The sequence below is a fragment of the Topomyia yanbarensis genome, chromosome 3 (genome assembly GCF_030247195.1).
Source record: "Topomyia yanbarensis strain Yona2022 chromosome 3, ASM3024719v1, whole genome shotgun sequence".
NCBI classification, from domain to species: Eukaryota; Metazoa; Arthropoda; class Insecta; order Diptera; family Culicidae; genus Topomyia; species Topomyia yanbarensis.
This window is the reverse complement of record NC_080672.1, coordinates 293,172,263-293,192,957: the sequence shown is the minus strand read 5'-3', so window position 1 is coordinate 293,192,957 and position 20,695 is coordinate 293,172,263. Positions and strand designations below refer to the sequence as shown.

General features: G+C 38.1%; 1 protein-coding gene across 6 annotated transcripts in view; it reads right to left on the bottom strand.

Annotated features, from left to right (window-relative positions):
• The window catches only part of LOC131694095 (uncharacterized), a 32,801-nt gene extending 12,151 nt beyond the window's left edge, over positions 1 to 20,650 (bottom strand). The window contains exons 1-6 of one of the 6 annotated variants that reach the window (XR_009306404.1): positions 20,330 to 20,650; positions 19,840 to 19,944; positions 5,790 to 6,514; positions 5,101 to 5,732; positions 4,927 to 5,039; positions 4,646 to 4,760 (exon numbers count right to left, since the gene is read on the bottom strand). Coding sequence is in view for 4 of the 6 variants with exons in the window: in XM_058982478.1 (XP_058838461.1) it covers positions 4,927 to 5,039; positions 5,101 to 5,729; positions 5,790 to 6,514; positions 6,592 to 6,700 (1,576 nt within the window). In the remaining 2 variants the exon portion in view is untranslated. Of the gene's footprint in view, positions 1 to 4,638; positions 4,761 to 4,926; positions 5,040 to 5,100; positions 5,733 to 5,789; positions 6,515 to 6,591; positions 6,965 to 19,839; positions 19,945 to 20,329 lie in introns of those variants that run through there. The other 5 variants (XR_009306403.1, XM_058982474.1, XM_058982475.1 and 2 more) reach the window with 5 other exon arrangements.
• Between the last annotated feature and the right edge of the window lie 45 nt (positions 20,651 to 20,695).

Below are 20,695 nucleotides of genomic sequence, written 5' to 3'. Positions count from 1 at the left end.
TGGAGTTATTTTGGATTCCAAACTGAATTGGTCTGCTCACATTGAGTTCACAGTCAAGAAAGCGTGTATGGCCTTCGGGCAGTGCAGACGAACTTTTGGAAAGACCTGGGGTCTCAAACCTAAATACATCTATTGGATTTACACGACAATTGTACGTACGTCCAACACCGTCATACAGATGCCTTGTGTGGTGGCAGAGGGGAGAGGTGATGACAGTCCAGTCAAAGCTAAACCATCTGCAAAGAATGGCGCTCATGGCGTTGACTGGTGCTTTCACCACGACTCCGACTGCTGCTCTTGAGGCACTTCTAAATATCAAACCATTTACATACACCTCAAACAAAAATCACTATCATGTGCGTACAGACTGCAGGTTACTGGGCTTTGAAACAGTAACCATGTTGATCTTGCTACCACGATTGTTGTCACAAATGGTTACATGGGGTGAAGATATTCAGCGATATTACATTCACATGTAGTTTTCCTTACGGGACATTCCATGTGAAGATTCCCTCTCGAGAGGAGTGGTTGTCTGAATATATGGAAAGACAACAACAAACGCAAGTGGTCTGTTACACTGACGGTTCTCTGATGGAGGGACGTGCTGGTGCTGGTATCTACTGTCGTGAAATAAGATTGGAACAATCTCACTCACTAGGTAGATACTGTACTGTATTCCAAGTAGAAATCTTTGCGTTTATGTGCGGAGTACAATCGGCCCTTCAACTGAGTTTGTCCGGCAGAGTTATAAACTTCTGCTCCGATAGTCAGGCTGCAATCAAGGCCCTTAGCTCAGACAAATCACGGTCCAAGCTAGTGATGGCGTGCCGAACCCAAATCGAAGAACTAAGCATTGTCAACACTATCTACCTTGTCTGGGTGCCCGGACATTCCGGTGACTTCGTTAGTCCTGAGCCCGCGCTGCCAATTTCGACAGACTAAAGTTTCTTATCCAATGTGGTAAAAATCTTTAGGCTTACTCGCAGGCGTGTTGAACTACTTGTGAGTTTAACGCACCTACTGTTTGACGGATACAGGTGAGCAATTTTTTTTCTGTGAGTGACTGCGGTTGTCATTTTTCTTCGATGAAGCCGATAAATCAAGAAGATATGAAGAAGAAAAGCATAAACACATGATGTAGTGGGTTTTTCTGTATTGTTTCAGTCCGGTCATAATTATTTTTTATCGGTAGTTTCAAGATAAAAAGTGTCCTTAAGTGTTCGAATCGGAAGATCTGAGGTGAAGCTCGGCCTTTTTTCTCTTTTCGTCGTGTGCTATTAATCAGGATTCTCGTCCGGATGTTTATGTTTACTCCCAGAGGCCCGGGTGGCCATATTTTTTTCTTCAAGCATAAAACTAATACACTCAAAAATGCCAAATTTTCAACCCTTTCTTGTTTTCATGTTGCCTCCGCTCAGGAAAATGGCTAAAGTGCGTGAAAATTTCAAAGTGATTTTTATTCTATGTTACTATACTATACTGGTTTTGATCCATTCCAACGGGTAAGAATTGTTAGCAACATTTCTTTTGGAGCTTTTTTATTGGTAGACAAATTATCACGAAATTTTGGCTTCACCATACTAATTAATGCGTAATACCGTGGTTGAATTTTAGTTATGATGGCTCCCAAAAAACGTAAAGGGCGAACACGAAATTATTGCGACACCGAAAATGTCATGCCAATTTTCTTATAATGTTTAAAATCAAACCAAAATTTTAGGGTAGTTTTATACACATATTTACTTCAAAAATCAAAAAAAAAGTAATCGATGGAGCCTTGAGTGTAAAATTGAACGCATTTTCGCTTGATGCCCTCCATCAAAGTCTTTACAGTGTCATCCGGTACCAGTTTCTCAGTTTTTTTCCATTTTCTTAACATGTCCTTCTCGTCTTTGACTGTCTTCTTGCTCTTCCGAAGTTCCCGCTTCATCATTACCCAGTACTGCTCCACCGGGCGCAGCTCCGGATAGCTTGGCGGATTCATGTCCTTTGGAACAAAATGGCCTCATACCACTCCAGTACACTTTTAGAATAGTGGCATGATGCCAAATCTGGCCAAAATAGCGGAGCTTCGTCGTGCTGCTGTAAGAACGGCAAAAAGCGCTTCTCGAGGCACTCAGATTTGTAGATCCCACCATTTACTGTGCCCTTTGTCACGAAAGGCTCACTCCTCAGTCCGCAAGAGCAGATGGCCTGCCAAATGAGATATTTGGAGGCGAACTTCGACATTTTCTTTTTCTTAAATTTGTCGTCCACATAGAACTTGCTCTTGCCAGTAAAAAACTCCAACCCCGGAATTTGCTTAAAATCGGGTTTTATATACGTTTCGTCGTCCATCACACAACAGCCATATTTTGTCAGCATCTTCTCGTAGAGCTTCCGTGCCCGAGTTTTAGCCGTCGATTGTTGCCGCTCATCGCGGTTTGGGAAGTTCTGTATCTTGTATGTATGTAGTCCAGCTCTCTTCTTTGCATTCTGGACGTAGCTCTGCGACATGTCGATCTTTTTAGCCAAATCACGGCTTGAGACGTTGAGATTTGCTTTAATCATCCGCTTCACCCTTCCCTCCGTCTTTTTGTTCTCCGGTTTTCTTCCAGCTCCTTTGCCGTGGTCCAACGTCAACCGCTCCTGGAACCGCTTCAACACTCTGGGGACGGTTGAATGGTGAATGTTCAACATTTTTCCCAACTGCCGGTTCGACAGGTCAGGAAATTCCAGGTGTTTGGAAAGAATTTGTTCTCTCGACTCGCGTTGGTTCACCTCCATTTTCGTTGAATCGAAAAACACGGCTTCGAGCTTGACAGCATGTAAACAATACACATCAATGAGAAAGTGTGCAAAATTTGGTTGATTTGTACCCAATGGTAAAAAAGTTATGCCCTGTTGAATGTGTCGCAATAATTTCGTGTTCGCCCTTTATGCTGTACCATCTAGAGCAACTCTGTAACGAAATGTGGATCTGTCCGTTTAGACCGCTCAAATAGTACTGAAACCAAGTCCTAGTCAATTAACGGGTTACATACCTTTTTGTGAGAAAAATTTAAGAAAGTTTGAATTTACTTAAAGGCATAACGCACGGTATTCGGAATCATCCCTCTGAGGTGCGCGGTATTGGGCGCATTGACATGTCGTTCGTCAATGATTTTTTTCAGGGTTTTATAGCAACGAGCAGTAAAACTTTTATTATTCATATCAAATGTATTTAACCGTTTTGTGTCTAACGAAAAAACACCTTTGACAGGCAGACGAGGGTACCCCCAAATTGAAATGCTCATTACTATGGATTTCTGTAAACGATTTGGACACTTTTAGTTGTTTTGTATTCAGGATTTCGTCCACTTTTTGATTCTGTGAAATTGAACCTGATGACCGGATCTGGTTCTTGGTAATCCGGATTTTCTGCAGCAATGTTGCAGTACCAGGGTATGATTTGTAAATTTTAATAATATCCTAGCAATATGAGTATTAAAACTCTTTAAATTGTCTCGGAAGTCTGTTATTTATTGTTGCGGGGCCATATGGCAATTTGACCTTGGAATGGCCACTCACAGCACCACGGGAACCTGCTCCGGTATGTTCGTTCCGGGGTCAGATCAAATGCTTCCAAAACCACGAGATACAGCCACGACATAAGCAATTCCAAGAATATTAATACCCATATTGCCAGTATTCCATTGAAATTCAAAAATAGTATCCTAGCGCTGGAACATGCTTCCGGAAAATCCGAACTCCCGGGAACCAAATGAAATAGCCTGATTCATTTTTACCAATTCTAAAAGTGGTAGAGTTCCTGATTCCAAAAGCATCGAAATCGGTTAAAAATTGCATTAGTTATTGGCATTTCAGTTTTGTGGGTACACGGGTACCCTCATCGGCCTGTTACGCAGTAAAAAAAATTCAGGAGCCCCTCCTCACTCCCCCCCCCCCTTACTATATATCAACAATATTATCAAGCCAAAAACTTGACTTAGTGAAATTCTAAGATGTCACAAAGTTTGAATTTCTAGCTAAAAAAAATAAATAAAACATTTCTTTAACTGAAACCCGAAAATGTACCAGGGTACCGCGTCGGACACATAAAGGTTAATGTGAAGTGAGCTAACGCGATAGTCACAACCATTTATCGAAAATTTGAATTTTTACACCCACTTTTTACTTTACTTAACGGTAACGGTATTGGGGCATATCACGGTATATATCAAGTCTGATGTGTTTGCATAGTGGCCTTTAAGGATTTGTTGAAATTTAATACATGTTAAGAGTGACGGATTGAAATAGGTATCATTCCGAGATAGAACAAAGTCTTTGAGTGTACTTTAAGAAGAAATCACAGTTTGTTAAATTGGTTCAAGGCACTTTCCATTACCATCTAAGTAATAGTTAAATAAACAAGTTATTAAGACCGGGGAAACTTATTCTACTAACAATCAATAACTATAGTCCCTTGACGATCTCGTAGAATTCCATTGTTTTAAGCTAGTTGCTTAGCTCAATGACGATATATTATTCTTTGTTAAGAATTCTTGGTCACATGTTGGTTATAAAAAAATTAAAAATATTGTCAAATTAGCAGAGTTGCGAAAACTATAAGAAGCTTCGTGCTTTTGAATAACAATATATTATGAAGTTAAGATTTACCGTTTACCATGAAAATTGCTACGTTGCTAGTTCGATTTTGTTAGAATCATCCTTTTGATCTATGCTAGCTTATGCTGGTCGCGACTGAAATCGTTGCAAAATGTGCAACTTTTCGTAGTCGGCTAGTATAGTTAGGAAATGCAAGATTGGAAAGTGAAACCGTAAGAGAAAAAGAAACAGATGGTTATTTACGACGCCAATGAGTGTCAGGTTGATTCGATTGAAATTTAACGATAGTCCGCCATCTGCTGCCTAGTACAAAAAAACGAATAGGAACGGATAGCTTACCGACAAGACCACGGTACCCAAGAACGCTATTCTCGTGAATGTGCATTGATAGTTGCTGCTGACGCAGGAAGGCTTCCGTGTCGACGCCTCGTACCTGTGATGGTTTGAGGAACCTGCAATATAAAACGATAGATGTAGATCAATAGCTCCGTGGTTGTAACCAGAATGCCTTACCTTTTAGGGATTTTCGACAAAACATCACCACTGTGTGGCGCCGGTCCGAACCCAAGATTTAGTAATATCTTTTCCGGGTCTGGTTTCCGTGCATTCAACAAACTTTCTACGCTCGAACATCTGCTAGAATCTGACTGCAAAGAACTATCTTTGATTAACATCGCACTTCGTCGCCTAGGAAATTCTGAGAGTGAGTTATCCTGCTGGATGCTAATCTTACTGGACGTTCGCGGGACTGGGCTAACCGGGACCGACCGTGCTAGAATGTTGCTGCTGCTATTATTGATGCTGGAACTTGTATTCAGCGACGACGGATTCGGACAGCTATTGTTGCATTCATTAATCACAAAATTATCGTCATCGTTCATCTCGCTGAAGCTTCGTCCAATTTCCAACAGATTGAAGCGCTTGTTGGTACGAGGATTTTCACTTGAGCTGCGACCAATTCTTCCTATACCTATTCGGGGGCAGCTCTTGGGGGGAATCAGGTAAGTGCTATAACTTTCTTCTGGTATATCGAAGTTTTCCTTTTCTTCGTCTTCACTTGCATCAGGAAGGTCGTCGTCCTTTGGAAAAGTTTCATCGAACGAGAACTCATAAATATCACTGGAGCTTAGCTTTTCACTTGCCTGCTGAAAAATGTTTCATCATAATTTAGAAAATCTGGCATAAGCGAATCAGTCACATACCTCTGATTGGTGCAATTTAGACTCATCGGTGCTTTCTGCAATAGCAGCATTTACATCTTCGGATACACCTGAAACTTTTGGCAAGAATGTGTCTAGCTGGCGTTGCTGCATCTTTTGCGTTAAGTTCTCTTTGCTTGTTCCTAGCATATTACGAATACCGATCTTTTTTGTTTTCATCAGATTATACTTTGCTTTGTTCAAACTTAGTTTATCATAGAACTCGTTGATCTTGATCTTTCCTATCGATGACAACGAAGAGCTTTTTCGAGATTCTGCCACGTGTGGATCCTGTTTCTGTTCTGTTGTTCCAGGATCGTCTTGTTCAAGCTGAACGCTACTGCGGCTGAACTTTTCAAGCTTCTTCGACAGTATACATTTAATCGATCTGGACTTGCTCTCCGTAGCGACAGGAGATTCCGTAGGAACCAAATCCTCATCAGAGGTGATTACTGGATCCTCCTCCCTAAGTACATCCTCGTTGATATCTCGATCAAACTCAGATTCAGACTCGCCAGATTCAGTCGTCCTCGAGTGTAGCTCTACCGGATTCGCCGGCTTTTGTTGTCCTGCTAACTGGCTAGACGATGGACCCGATCGTGCTGTACTGTCATCAACGGTCGGCGTCGGGATCTGTATGGAGTCCACCCATTTCTGGACAGAGGCGGGGCTCTTTTTGCGCATCTCATCGACAATATCGTTGAGCCAGTAGCGGACCCGAGAACGAACTGTAAATGCAACACATTTAGGGATTATTTTAGGAATATGAACAATGATATAAATGATAAAATATAACGGATCGTACTTTGATCTTTGCCCATGTTGCGGTGACGTCGGATTTTTTCCAACGATATAAAGTAGTTAACGAGGTCACCAACCTCGCACTTTTCCACAGTAGTGCGCTCGATTAGCATGCTTATAGAAACAGCTACTAGGTTTGATATCAATTTATATTTAACCAAAGAAACAGATCAACTAGTAAACTATATATTACTAGACACATTAATTAGTGCATTTCCCGATTTAAGTGGCGTAAAAGATCTAAACATTTGTTGCAGGAAGATAGTGTGCTAGTTCACAGATGGAGATTTAGATTCATACTAACAGTTCTAGTGGAAGTAGGTTTGAGATAACTTGTGAGGGTTTATAATAATTGTGTCTTCTGTGGACTTGTTATCAGATTGCGAGTTGGTAGTATGAACTCTGAGGTGAGAAGAATACACAACACAATAAATCATAACTGAGAAGATAAACGGGACTAATCTGGTTAACATGTGGGTTCTAAAAAATTTATTAAGAGAAAACATACAAATGAGAGGAAAGACATTGAACATGCCGAAGTACACGCAAAACCCAACCTCGTTTGTAAAATCAACCACGAGACTCCCAATAATCCAAAGCACCGAAAATCTGACTGCACAGCAGATTTATTAATGTCGAACTATTTGTAGCTTATTAATTTAAAAGCTGGGTAGCTACTGACTTATTGTGGATCTATAGCGGCCCTTACACGTTCAATATTTTTGTCAAGGACAAATATGGGCTGCTGCACAATACGCCCGCGTATATTCGAAAGGACAAATAAAAATTATATATGCGAAATTAGTACACGCGACACACAAACGCACACACGTTCACGTACAAACGCTCGGGTCCTTCGCGATAATACATGCGATCGTGAAGTCCGTACGCACGCACATATTTGAACCGTGCAATGAATATCACATTCAGAATCACGGTTGACTGCAATTGGCCTTAAGCAGCGAATTATTGGGTGACATTTCCCGTCTCGCCTGCAATTGTAGTGAGTGATTCTGACGGGGAGCTCTACCCAGACCGGGTCTGGGTCAATTGGCATAAAGTCATTTGACATAAGGTCATTTGACATAAGATCATTTAGCATAACGGACATTTGGCATAACAGTTATTTGGCATAATGGTCATTTGGCATAATTTTGAGAATTGATCACACTGAAGGTCATTTGGCATAACGGACATTTAGCATAAAGGTCATTTGGCATAACGGACATTTGGCATATCGGACATTTTGCATGATTTTGAGAGGTGATCACACTGGAGGTCATTTACCATTTTTTCAACTACAGGGAAGGACATAATTTAAGACTGCGAGAAATCACGTAATTCGGCATAATTTTAAGCCGTGCTTCTGCTGAAGGTCTTTCCGTACAAATATTTTTATGTTAAGGAAAACAGTAATTTAGCATAACGGTTGTTTTACATAGGTATATGTAGTGATAAAGTTATTGATTACTAGGATGTTTTTTGAGTATATCCTTCCATGTATGTATTATGTACTTTGATTGCATGTTGACAATAACGTTCATCGTTCGAGAGAATGTTAGTTATGCTGTTGTAAGCAGCTGACATGTAGATCAAAGATTTGAGCATAACGGCAACTATCTAAATATTTAAATGACTTTAAATGAGTTGGTTTACCAATAGTGCTAAAATTGAACTTGAACAAAATTAATTATATTATTCTTATTTACCAAATAATGAAACCATTTACGACTAATGTGGCTACGCCAGATCGCTTCATGTCGCGTGCTGTCCGACATCGCTGTCGCTCCGTCAGACTTAAACTAATTTATAGCCCCCATGTTTGATTAATCCGGGCAAACGAGTGGATCACATGTTTGCTTGCGAGGGGCCGCCGCTTCCGATTTCGGGTCGGCGGCCACCTCGTCCAGCGTCTCGGTTATGCGGCAAAGCCGCATTGCACTGGCTTCGCCCCAAGTGCTAGAGCAGTGTAACAACCGACGGTTGAATATATGTAAGTTCATTCAATAAATCATCGTTTGAAAAACAGGACGAAATCCACAAATGGTAAAATAAATAATTCGAAAGAACAGCCCATGATATAAAGAAATATAAAAAGGATAATTTTAATTATTGAAGCATTGTATGGAAAACCAAAACTCACTGGCGATCATAATAATAATAACCAAAACAAAACATACGTCCAGTAAATCGCAGTTCTACACTATACTATACTAAAACGTATGTCATAGCAAAGAATTCCTAATTGCAAGAATGAACAAGCACAAAAATTTCAAAAATGAAACTCAAAAGAACTGCTCATATTAAAAAAAGGCAAAATCAGTTATAAAACGTTAAAAATTCGCTCGAAATATAATCAATATTAGTTAATAAATAAATGATGACATGGACGGGAACGAGAACGCGAGAGAAGGCAGACTGAATGACCCCCGAGCGGCTTCACCGCTAAGGAAAAGGATCTCAACACGCAGCAGCAAGCTGCGTCAACAAGATCTGGAAGACCGATATTCTTAGTATTTCATTTTTTTATTTTTACTTCTTGTAAAAAATTGAAAGACCCACGGCTCAGTTGTGCTAACGCATTGAGCCGTTTCAAATAAATCTTTAGATTAAAAAAAGGTAATAAATAACAACACATTATTATTATTGCTTAGTGATTGACCTTATGGGTCATTCACCTGCTAAACTACACATTCGTTTGTTATGCCAAATGACATTCAGTGAGATCACTTACCATAATTATGCCAAATGTCCGTTATGCCAAATGTCCATTATGCCGAATGTCCGTTATGCCAAATGACCGTTATGCCAAATGTTTGTTATGCCAAATGACCTTCAGTATGATCAATTCTCCAAATTATGCCAAATAACCGTTATGTCGATTGTATACTATTCCCCCGAAAATCATTTCCCAGAAAGCCATTCCCCAGAATTCCACTCCCCAGAATATCATTCCCCAGAATATACTATTCCCCAGAAAGTCATTTCCCAGAATGTACCATTCCCCAGAATTCCATACCCCAGAATGCACCATTTCCCAGAAAGTCATTCCTCAAAAAAGTTTTACATTTTTTATTGATTTGATTTTTTCAAATGTACTACTCCTTCCCACTTTCATCGAACGATATTCTTCGCTTTCGAATCGGTCACATTTGAAATGATTTGCATTGTGTTGAAACCGGAATTCAGGACATTATTAATTCCGAATTAAACTAAAGAATTTGCTGGCTTTCCCCAAAAACCATTTCACAGAAACTAAAATACCGAAGTGTTTTCCCCACAAAGAACTATTCTCAAGAAAACCATATCCAGAATGACCCAATGCTCAGAAGTTCATTCCACAGATATAACCATTCCCTAGACATTTTTTTAAGTGGGAAAAAATCTGGATGAAAATCAGAAATCATTTTTCAGAATGTTGGCCATATTGCTCCCCTCGATGAGTGCACTGCTAGCAGTATTAGACAATAGCAATATTTTACATTTCTTTTAATAATATAAACATATAGGACAAATCGCAAAATTCAGTACAGGTGTTTTTGAGAGCCATTTGGCAAAATCCATTGAAAGCGGTATCCCCCTTCCTAGGATCCAAAAGATTGAAACAGTGTAATGTAAGTAAGGATATGTGGCGAAACCAAAACTTTGTACATTACCTAAGGCAAGGAACTGATGCAGTGTTTAGTTGCTGAGGATAAGCCGTCGAAATCAATTTACATACCCGATTTACTCGAACATAGGAATTGATTGAACAGTTCTTAAAAATGTTATGCCAAATAACTCTTGCACAAAACTTTTGATCTTTTCATCTGCCCGATTTATTCAAACATAGGTGTTAATTCCTTCTTTCGAGCTTTCCTTGAATCTATATAAAAATCGAAATGAATACACATTTTGACAAACAGTTTGGTGTGTTTTTAGAGTATTTATCCATCTTTTGCATTGGAAAGTTTCGTACGTAAAAATACGATCCACCCGATTGCTCGGTTTACTCAAACATGTAGCACTAAATACACTCGAAAGTAAATGGTACTTATAAATATGTCTTATGTCAAACGATATTATGCCAAATGGCTTTGTGTCAAGCAGGATAATCTTGTTCAGAAGCTAGGATAATTTTTAAAGTGTTATGAATATTTTTTATTTGAATATATTTTCCTTCCTTTGAGTTTCATTTTTTGGAATATTTGTTTTGATACACTTTTGAAGTTACGCAATGGTTATTTAGAGTCTTTCGAGATAGTGATTAGTGATTACTACAGACACTTTATATACAGACTAGCGAAGTGTCAAAAAAGTGCATCCAAACGAGCATGATGGTTTTGAGAGGGGAAGTACAAGAGGAAGCCCATGCAAAGCTTATGGGAGCTTCCGTGATGCCAGTTTACATTCGTGGTTGCTAGTCTTACTATTTTTCTCTCCGCAAGTCTGTTATATAAAGTGTCTGTAGTGACTACGATCGAAGTTTCTTATTTGATGCGTTTCATTGGTCGTCTTCATATGACGGCTATATCAAATAGACGTTCCTAGTTGACAGTCCCGGTTACAAGAAATGTTCCGCCAGATAATTCATACAGAACTCCACGACATTCGCAGTAGGAGCGGTTGGTATTCCGCTTGAAACTATTAGCCACCCTTTTTGTCATCGTTTCGGCTTCCGGTTTTCGGCTTCTCCCCAATCCAGACCTTTTGCCTATAACCAACATTGTTGAAACACTCACGCCCACGAACATATACTTGCGTATACTTGCGCCTATATCAGTGGCGCCATAGTCGCAATTGCGATAAGTCCAAATAAAAATATATTCAATTTAAAATGACCGCTAACGTTGGCGAGGAATTGTTGTCGAGTATTATGTCTGTTACTCTATGGTATAAGTACCAGTTGGCATAAGCTATGGAAATACTTTCGAATGTATTTAGTGACACATGTTTGAGTAAACCGAGCTTATCGTAAATTTGCGTGCGAAACATTTCCAATGCAAAAAAAAATAAATGCTCTAAAAACCCACCAAACCATTTGGTGGAATGTGCATTCATTTCGATTTTGATATAGATTTTTGGAAAGCTCGAAAGAAGTAATCAACACTCATGTTTGAATAAATCGGGTAGACGAAAAGATTGCTAGTTTGCGTGTAAGAGTTAATTGGCATACAATTTCAAAGAACTGCTCATGTTTCAAAGAAGGAATCAATTCCTATGTTTGAGTAAACCGGTTATACAAGTAGATAACAGGTTTGCTTGCGAGAGGCCTCTGTTTTCGACGGTACACCCTCCGTAGCTTTACACCGCATCAGTTCGTTGACTTAGGTAATGTGCAAACCTTTGGTATCATCACAAAAAATGAATAAAAATATTAACTTTTCTGGGGAATGCCTTTCTGGTGAATGGAGCATTCTGGATAATGGCTTTCTAGAAAATGGTACAGTCTGGGAAATGTTTTTCTGGGGAATGGTACGTTTTGGGATATGTAATTCTGGGGAATGGCTTTCGGGGGAACGGTATACAACCGTTATGTCAAATGTCCGTTATGCCAAATGACCTTATGTCAAATGACTTTATGCCAAATGGCCCGCTCCTACCCAGAGCTTAGCTCCGCAGCTTCAGTACACTAAGAAAAATTATGTGGTAACATTTACCATATGAGGCGGTTAATTCGACTTCATGAGTATAGTGGTTTTTAACCGACTCTAGCATCAGCTCACTTCAACTATATCCATGTTCAAATTCACTATATTAAACCTTTAAAGCATAATAGTACTATTGGACATTCTATTGTAAGCATGACCACTATAAGTGAGATGCTCAGTTTAACAATATGCATAGTTATCTTGACCTGGATCTGTTTATTGTAACTAAACCAGGAGAATGGAATGTTTCACCATGCATTACGCATAATAGTCAAATTGAACACTCTGTGGTATGAATGACCATTATGGAATGCTTGATATAACAATAAACATAGTCATATTGACTAAGGTCTGTTTGCATTGACTAAAACATTGAGATTTTGACATTTCTGCTTATTTATTTCAAACAGGGATATCGTTGTTGTTTTCAAAATGACGCGGGCCAATATAATTAGATGGATGATAAAGATTTAAGAAAGTTACAGCCAACGAAGCTTTTGGAAAGCGTCTCATAGTTTATTAATAACATACATACATACATTTTTTATTAAAAATAATCGTTTCGACAACCAAATCGTCCTTCTATTTCCTGCCTTTACGGTTAACTAAAAACATCGAAAATTTTATGATGTTAAGGCGTCGTTATTAAATTAAATTGAAGTACTTACTACATCTAGTAAAGCAAACACTGTATATTACATTCCGTTGCGGAACATAACCTGCTGTTTCGTAAGACTTAGAAATCGATTCTCAATGTCAGACCTTGGAACAGACCATTTGTAAGGCTAGCTCATTTTTACCCAGTAATTTTTTTTCTGGCTGAGATTCGATCATACAACGGCTTTTTACTATATCAGTTATATCACATCCCAGTTATATCACAGAAATAATATTACTGCAAAAGTTAAAAAATTAAAATTAAAAAGTGCGTCAAAACACGCTCGTATGCTCAGTTCACAATTATTCACTGTAATAGCCGCATAATGTAGGAATGCCTAATGGGAATGCAAACATTGACAAGTTTTGTTGTTATAAGTAATACAAAGCATTGTCAGTTGAAATTCACTATACGCATAAGGTACTTACAACAAGGCTCATGTCCAGATAAACGGTGTATATGGTTATTTCAACCTTCATTCATTCATTCCTGTGATAATCATTCTTGTAATAACTATATATTCAGTGTTTACGACTTATTACTATATTGTGCAGAGAACAATCATACGAAAAGTAGTTATAACAATGACACTGATTATTTTGTTGTTTACCATGCTCATATTTTCATTTTTACTTTAATTTTAATAGTACTTCAAACCATCCCTAGTAACAATTGTGGTTTTATGATAGTTTTATAGCCACTGATAAAACTTAGATTGCACTTGTAGCGTGCTATAAAACTTCAATTGTTACTTGAGCAGTCTTTAGATGGTATATATTGTTGGAGTGAGCATGTTCAAATTGTCATGAATAACAACAGTATGGTTGTACGACTTTCCCCCGAAACCATTCCCCAGAAACTAAAACACCGAAGTTTTTTCCCCAGAAAGAACCATTCTCCAGAAAACCATTCCGCCGAAAGTACCAATCACCAGAAAACCTTTTCCCAGAAAGTATTTTTGTCCAGAAAACCGTTACCCAGAATGAACAAATACCCAGAAGTTCATACCCCAGAAAAAACCATTTCCCAGAAATTGAGGTATTTTAACTGAAGATAACTTATTTATTAGTATTAATATTCAGGATTGGTTTTGTAATATAAGATCTATTGATAAAATGGTATCTTTTAATGTTGTACCATCTTCCTGGTCGGCAATTAAAACTTCTTTTAATTTTTTGTCACTCCTACCTGTTTTTTACAGCGACGCCGGGTTATCATATTTCCTTGCCGATATCGCATATATTCCGCCGACGTGGACTGCTCTTCCTCTTTGAATGCTTTCACAACCGCATAAAGTTTAAGATCACTGGTACCTTTTAAGAGTGCATTTAATTGGTTGTGATACCCTTCTATTGAGGTTCTGGATATGTCATTGAGGGTGTTGTATCGCAAGGTCCATAATTCAAGGGAAAATCAGGCCTGTGCCTGTGCGCAGTGTTTTCCAACCCTTCGCTTCCCCAAAACGTATTTTTTATGTAATCGAAGTACGGGGACATTTATTCCGGAGCTGTAGCACGGACAATACCCAAGCCTTCAGGCACATCTTGAGGTTTCAAAAAGTCCAAGGCCTGGGTTTGTCTGAAAGAGATCTGCATTTGCATGCTTTTCAAATAAATTCCAGATAATCCCAATTTTTGGATCCGTTTCCACCAATGATTCGTTAGGTGGAAAAAGCAACCATATCGCAAAGAATTGGGAACAATCCTTGCTATAGCGTTTATCTCAGTGGTTTCAAAACCTGTCAATAGAATCGACGGATTAATTATAATATTGTTGTTGGCTGCTATGGTTTTTATCAGTTCTAGAGCTTTTTTGTAGTTAAATTCTGATTTATCTGGAAGGAGCATGTGTACTAAGGGCAGGAACGTTCGTTCAATGCTCAATGTTCCGATTGACCCGTGGATGGCAATTTATGTAGCAGATGAATCAATAAGGGCATGACCTGTGATCAACACGTATGCTCGGTTTATTCGAACATAGGAGTTACTCCTTCTTTTAAACATGAGCAATTCTTTGAATATGTATGCCAAATAGCCCTCGGAATGAAACTTGTTATCCACTCGTCTGACCGGTTTTCTCAAACATGGGGGTTGATTCATTCTTTCCAGCACACTATGCAATAGCTGGAGCAAAAAGTTGGCTAAAATAGGAAAAACATATTCGAACTATCATATTAAAGATTTTTTATAACATTCATCGATGTTTGTTGCATCATGTACCATCGAAATTTCAAGGGGGTCCTCTACTCTCGAGGCCTAAAATTGAGGTGTTTTTTGGGAATAATGTGCGAAATATCTACTGAATGGATCTTGTTTTTTTATTTTGAATGCGACCTTGAAACGTCATTTGTGACATTGATGTTTAAATTACATGGGAGTAAAGTTTCGGCTAATGGGGTTTTCGTCTTCAAAAGTGAAATTCGAAAGCCATTACCAAAAAAATGTTTCATTTCTTCTAAAAACTGTCCGTATGCAACAGTTTTTATTAAATTGAAACTATGCAATCAATGAAGTAGTATTAAGCTAGAAAACGTTGTTATTGATCTATGCTAAGTACTCTGTTGTTGAAAATATCGAGTTATTAAGGGGTTACATTACTAGATTTTTCAAAAAATCGAAAAAAATTTCAATGGCTGAAAATGTGCTTAAATAGTTTTGAAAATGATATGTCGCCGAAGCGCCTCTTATGTAGGGTAAAGTGCCTATTTTCACCATACTAAGCAGGGTGCCTCAGTAATTCATTAATTTCGCGGCCTACAATCAATAGAATGCGAAAAAATTGACATCAACAGCTTTGCTTCGTTGTTAAGAACCAATATAATAACACAAAAGCGCTGAAAACAGTGAAATTCTTGTGTTTGAGCTCAATGAAAACTCGAACCGAAAGCCCCTATTGTTGCGCTACCATTTGACTCAATGCGTTGAACAAAGATGGCAGACACTGCTCTAACCAACGGTTTCAAATGGGTAGGGTGATAATAGAAACATGGCAAAAATGGGCTCAACACCCTATATATATCCCGAGCGTACTGAAAACTTTTAACACGATTTTTTTTCGAAACCACTTTTTAGCTGGTCGGAAATGTAAGTCAAACAACTCTTTTTGGATCGTTTTGAAATTTGCACAGTGTATTCAGAATTGCTATCTGCAGCGACGTACGTAGGATTTTATATTTTTATCACATAGTTTTTTTTAAATTTGCGTCGATTTTAATGACTTTTACAGCGCTTTTTCATTAACAAGTGCATCATTTCATAAAATCCAACGTCGCTCGCCATTGTACCAAGAAATCGAAAAAAAAAAATTTCAGCTCTAGGCAGCCAAAGCTTTGTGCTCAACTCAATCATTAACCATCAATGGCACGCAAAGCGATAGAGATTTGAGATGTCCTATTAGGTATTTAACCTAATGGAGCTCTTTTTATGTTTCTAGATCTTCAGGTAATATTACATGTGTTTGCAACTCAAATGTATTACAGTTTTGGGATATTTCCGCGGGGCGATGCCGCAAATTTCGAAAATCGACGATTGTTGAATATTTAACAAACAATAGGGTGGGTGCTCCAATAGCCGCGGTGTACTACTAGTTGCAGTAGTAAGCTAAACGCTTGATTAAAATGCCATCCGCCGTTAATTATTTTTTGATTTGTAGTTCGCACTAAACTCGCAAGGTAACACAAGTTTTATTATAGAAATTTGCTAAAAACAACTGAAATAGTGAGTTTTCCTTGATTTTTGAGCTCCTTTGCAGCTATAGTGGGCCAAATGTACCTAGAGTTGCATGCTCCAAAAGTAATCAATGGGTTTTGCATCTATAGGAACCGGAATTAGCAATTGCGTCACTATTGCCTCATGCGGAGCAAGGGGTTTTAAATGCAAAAATTAGTTCAAAACCAATTATAATATTTTTTCTATCAAATAGGAATCGAAAGCTTTCATTTTACATATAATCATCACCCGTAGATCTTTCCATCTTTTTAATGCGTTTAAATTTAAGCACAATGCGTAAATATTAAAAAATACTGTGAATAGCAAACTTATAACAAGTATTTAAGTACACATGATCTAAATGTAACGAAATTTTCGGTAAAATAATTTTCTGGGTTTTGGTACTTTCTGCGGAACAGTTTTCTGGGTTATGGTTCTTTCTGGGTGAAAGTTTTCTGGGCTTTGGTACTTTCTGGGAATCAGTTTTCTGGGAATTAGTGCTTTCTGGAATATGTGTTTCTGGGGAAAAAGCTTCGGTATTTTTTCTTCTGGGGAATGGTTTTCGGGGGAATGTTATACAATCCAACAGTATAGTTAAGCGATAATCGATTTTGGTAGTATTTTTCACGATACAGAAGTTTAGTATTACCGATCTCATGGTCATTACTGCTATATTGGCGAATAGTTAAAACAACCACGAAAGTCGGGTCACAGATACCATAGAATTTTTCTCAGTGAGGACGACTCTCGAAAAAAAACGCGCTTTAAATTTCGAGACCTTTACTGTTGCAAACTTTAAGGTGATTATTGGCATCGGAGGGATTGCACACAAGTGTCATAAATTTGTTGGCTGACGACACTGTTCTTTTTCTTGTAGCTAAGGGTATAGATGAAGATGAAGTTGTGTCACATTGGAACGAAGACTTGCATTTCCTTGATTGTTGGTTGAAATTCAAACAATTACAGTAAAACATTGCTAAAACTAAATACGTCATTATACATCAATTAGTTTAGGTCCCAATTCATGGGAGTTTTGTGAAATTCATTTAAAATGCTTCAAAAGTTCAAAGAAATGCTTAGAATTTCAGTAATTTCACTTACTCAGCCAATAACTTTGAACTTAAAGTGATGGCATATACATTTTTAGAATTATAAAGAAAATATTATTACATTTACATGGATTTTCAAGAGAATATTAAAATAAAATTGTCGAATCGGAGAGAATATACTAGAGATAGGGATAGACGAGTATGAAAAAGAGTTGTCTTTGAACGAAGAAGTCCGGCTGCTAGTACGTCCGGACACGACACTGATGTTACTTGCCATCGTTGCAGGTGGCAATATGTACATAACTTGCGAATATGTATAAGCAATAAATCTTAAGTACGATACATAAAAATCATGCAGACTGGATCTCAAGTGTGTAAATCGGTGAAGAAACCTAGAGACATCAAAAAGGGGGTACCAGTGAAAAGGGGTTTACGGTAGTAAACGTCAATAGGTATAAGGTGATCGAGTGCAAAAAAATAGAGCGAGAGGAGTTGAAACTAGAGCTTCCATTTCCCGACAGTTTTCAGCTTCCCGGGATTCGGGAAATAAATAATAAATTTCCCGGGATCCCGGGAATACAGAAGAAAAATAAAAAGGTGAATGTTTCTCTTGAAAACAAAAGAATAAATTGAAAAGTTTTCAAACCCGTTTGATTGCATGTATATCTGCCCTAAAGCAGTTGTCAGAAGATGGCGATTTGGTGGCCTACACATCATTCAATCATTTGATAACTCGTCAATAAGTTTACGCAAAACTTGTACTTGGCTATATGTATAGCCTAAATTTTGGTAATTACGATTACGATTGGGACGATATAATAAACGCAGCTGCTGGAGTTACTGTCCAAAATTGGAATTCGTTGTTCTGATACGATGGAATGTGATCAATTTAATGCAAAGCGCCTTCTTTGGTAATTTTGAATGAAAAGATTGAGCTGCTTCAGGGTAGTGTGTAGTTACTTCCGATCAAAAGAGGAAAGTTTATACATGGAATCCATTTCCGTCACAGTAGGATCAGCATCATTTCGAATTAAGTGTGAATCAAAATCAAGCAGGTAATGGACGAACTGTGCAGCGATGGATGAAGCCTATTATCGATTTCCTGTTACGGGCAAGTATCTGGATTGCTTGATCGTATCCCTTCAAAAAAAGCATTCAAAGAGTTTGGATGCGCATGATATTGGACAGATACAACGTTATGTATTTCTTTTCATACATCCAAAAATTTACTGACATTACAGTTACAGTATAACAAATAAGACGAAATATGCATTCGATGAACCGACCAAATATTTCTGCAGACGTTCTAGAAACATTCCTTATTTTAAATAGCGTTTGCGTTAAGCATGATATCACTACAAACCATCCCAAGTTTTGAAACAAACACATCGATTTTTTAAGAAAGTAACGCAATTTCCATTACTAATTTGATTGCAAGCCCTTTCATTCAAGATCTAACTATTAAAATAAACTATTAAAAGAATTGTTAAAAATCTGATCAATCGGTTCATCGGGGGCAGATATATCGCGCGCATCACTAACGCTACTGTAAGGAAATGGTTCGGTATAAAGGCCGGCAAATTAATCCATTTTTGAATGAAAATTTGAATGAATGCAACATTTTTTAGCAGTGTTTTGAGTCTGGCGTGGACTATATACCTAAAAAAAATCACGAAAACATATCAGTGAGTCTAAAGATATATAGTCCATTGATCTGTAAATCCGTTGGAAAAGCACAATCTGCATTCACTACTCACTCCAAATGTTTGCCGGTAAAGATATTTCCTACAGAATTTCATTTGGAGAATCTAAGTCTTATGGAGTAAATTAAAAATCTTTTTTCCCGGGATTACCGAATCCCGGGAATGAGAAAACACAATTTCCCGGGAATCGGGAAATCCAAAAATCCCGGGATTCCCGGGAAATAAATTCCCGGGATGGAAGCTCTAGTTGAAACGTAATTATCAAAACAAAATAAACATCTAATCGCTCTTCATGATCATCACATGTAAAGTCAATGTGCAGAATATTTTTTTCTGAATGAAATGATAAATTAGAAAAACAAAACTTGAGGGAAGGTAACACCGATATTTTTGAACTGTTACTACAATTCCCTAGAAAGGCAGAGTGCGTTTTCTAATTTGCAATAAAAAGGTTTCAGGGTGCATCGCACAAGGTAGTGAGGTAGAAGCAAACAGCTGCACAAACCGTTGCCAGAACCGGAACCAGTATGCCCTGGGGCAGGCTGTTGTGGGTTGTCACCCTCCAGGCCGAAACAGTCACGCTCCAGGCCTTGCTCATCGGATTGCATGTCTTTGGGAATATACAAATGTCCATTGTTTGTTATTTACAGGTACTGAACGTGTTTAACACTTACAAAATGCGGTCAACTGAAAATTAGACGGTCAAGGAACAATATTCGCTCACAAGTCAAGAAAATTAAACATGAGTAATAAATCAAAATTATGAAACGTGATAGTTTGTACACACAACCAGATATACGAGACACTCAGCCTCAGTGACCTCTAGAATCTTGTTAAGGAGGCTGAGGCTGTATCATATAAATATATCTGTAAGTACATTTGCCCTTTCGCGGTTCGCTCAAGGTTGTTTACGCATCGTTTTTTTTCTAGAATCCCTGATATTATTCTACTTAACGCTTATTTATTACAAAAATGAATTCGATTAAACTATTTACCTTTGTCCCGTTATAGTACGAGTCCCGATAAGTTTGAAACCGCCCGATTCGTCGATTTCCTGGAGTTTTGCTTTGCTCACTTCCGACTTCCTTGATTGTAATAACGATGCAGTGGATAGGCACTAAAAACGCTTCAGTTGCTAAAGTTTTGCAACCAAAAGTTTACGTAAGCGAATGGCTCAATGATAAATAAACCGAACAATAGCTTCAAAAATGTCACTAAAACTAGAAGTTTGAAAAATTCGCAAGATCTGCTGTAGAAATTATCACAAGCAAATTGAAAATATTCCGTTCGCTGGTGTTGTTATTTTTGAATCTGTCAGACTGACATTAACAGCTGATCGATAATTAGGCCCAGGTGGTAAA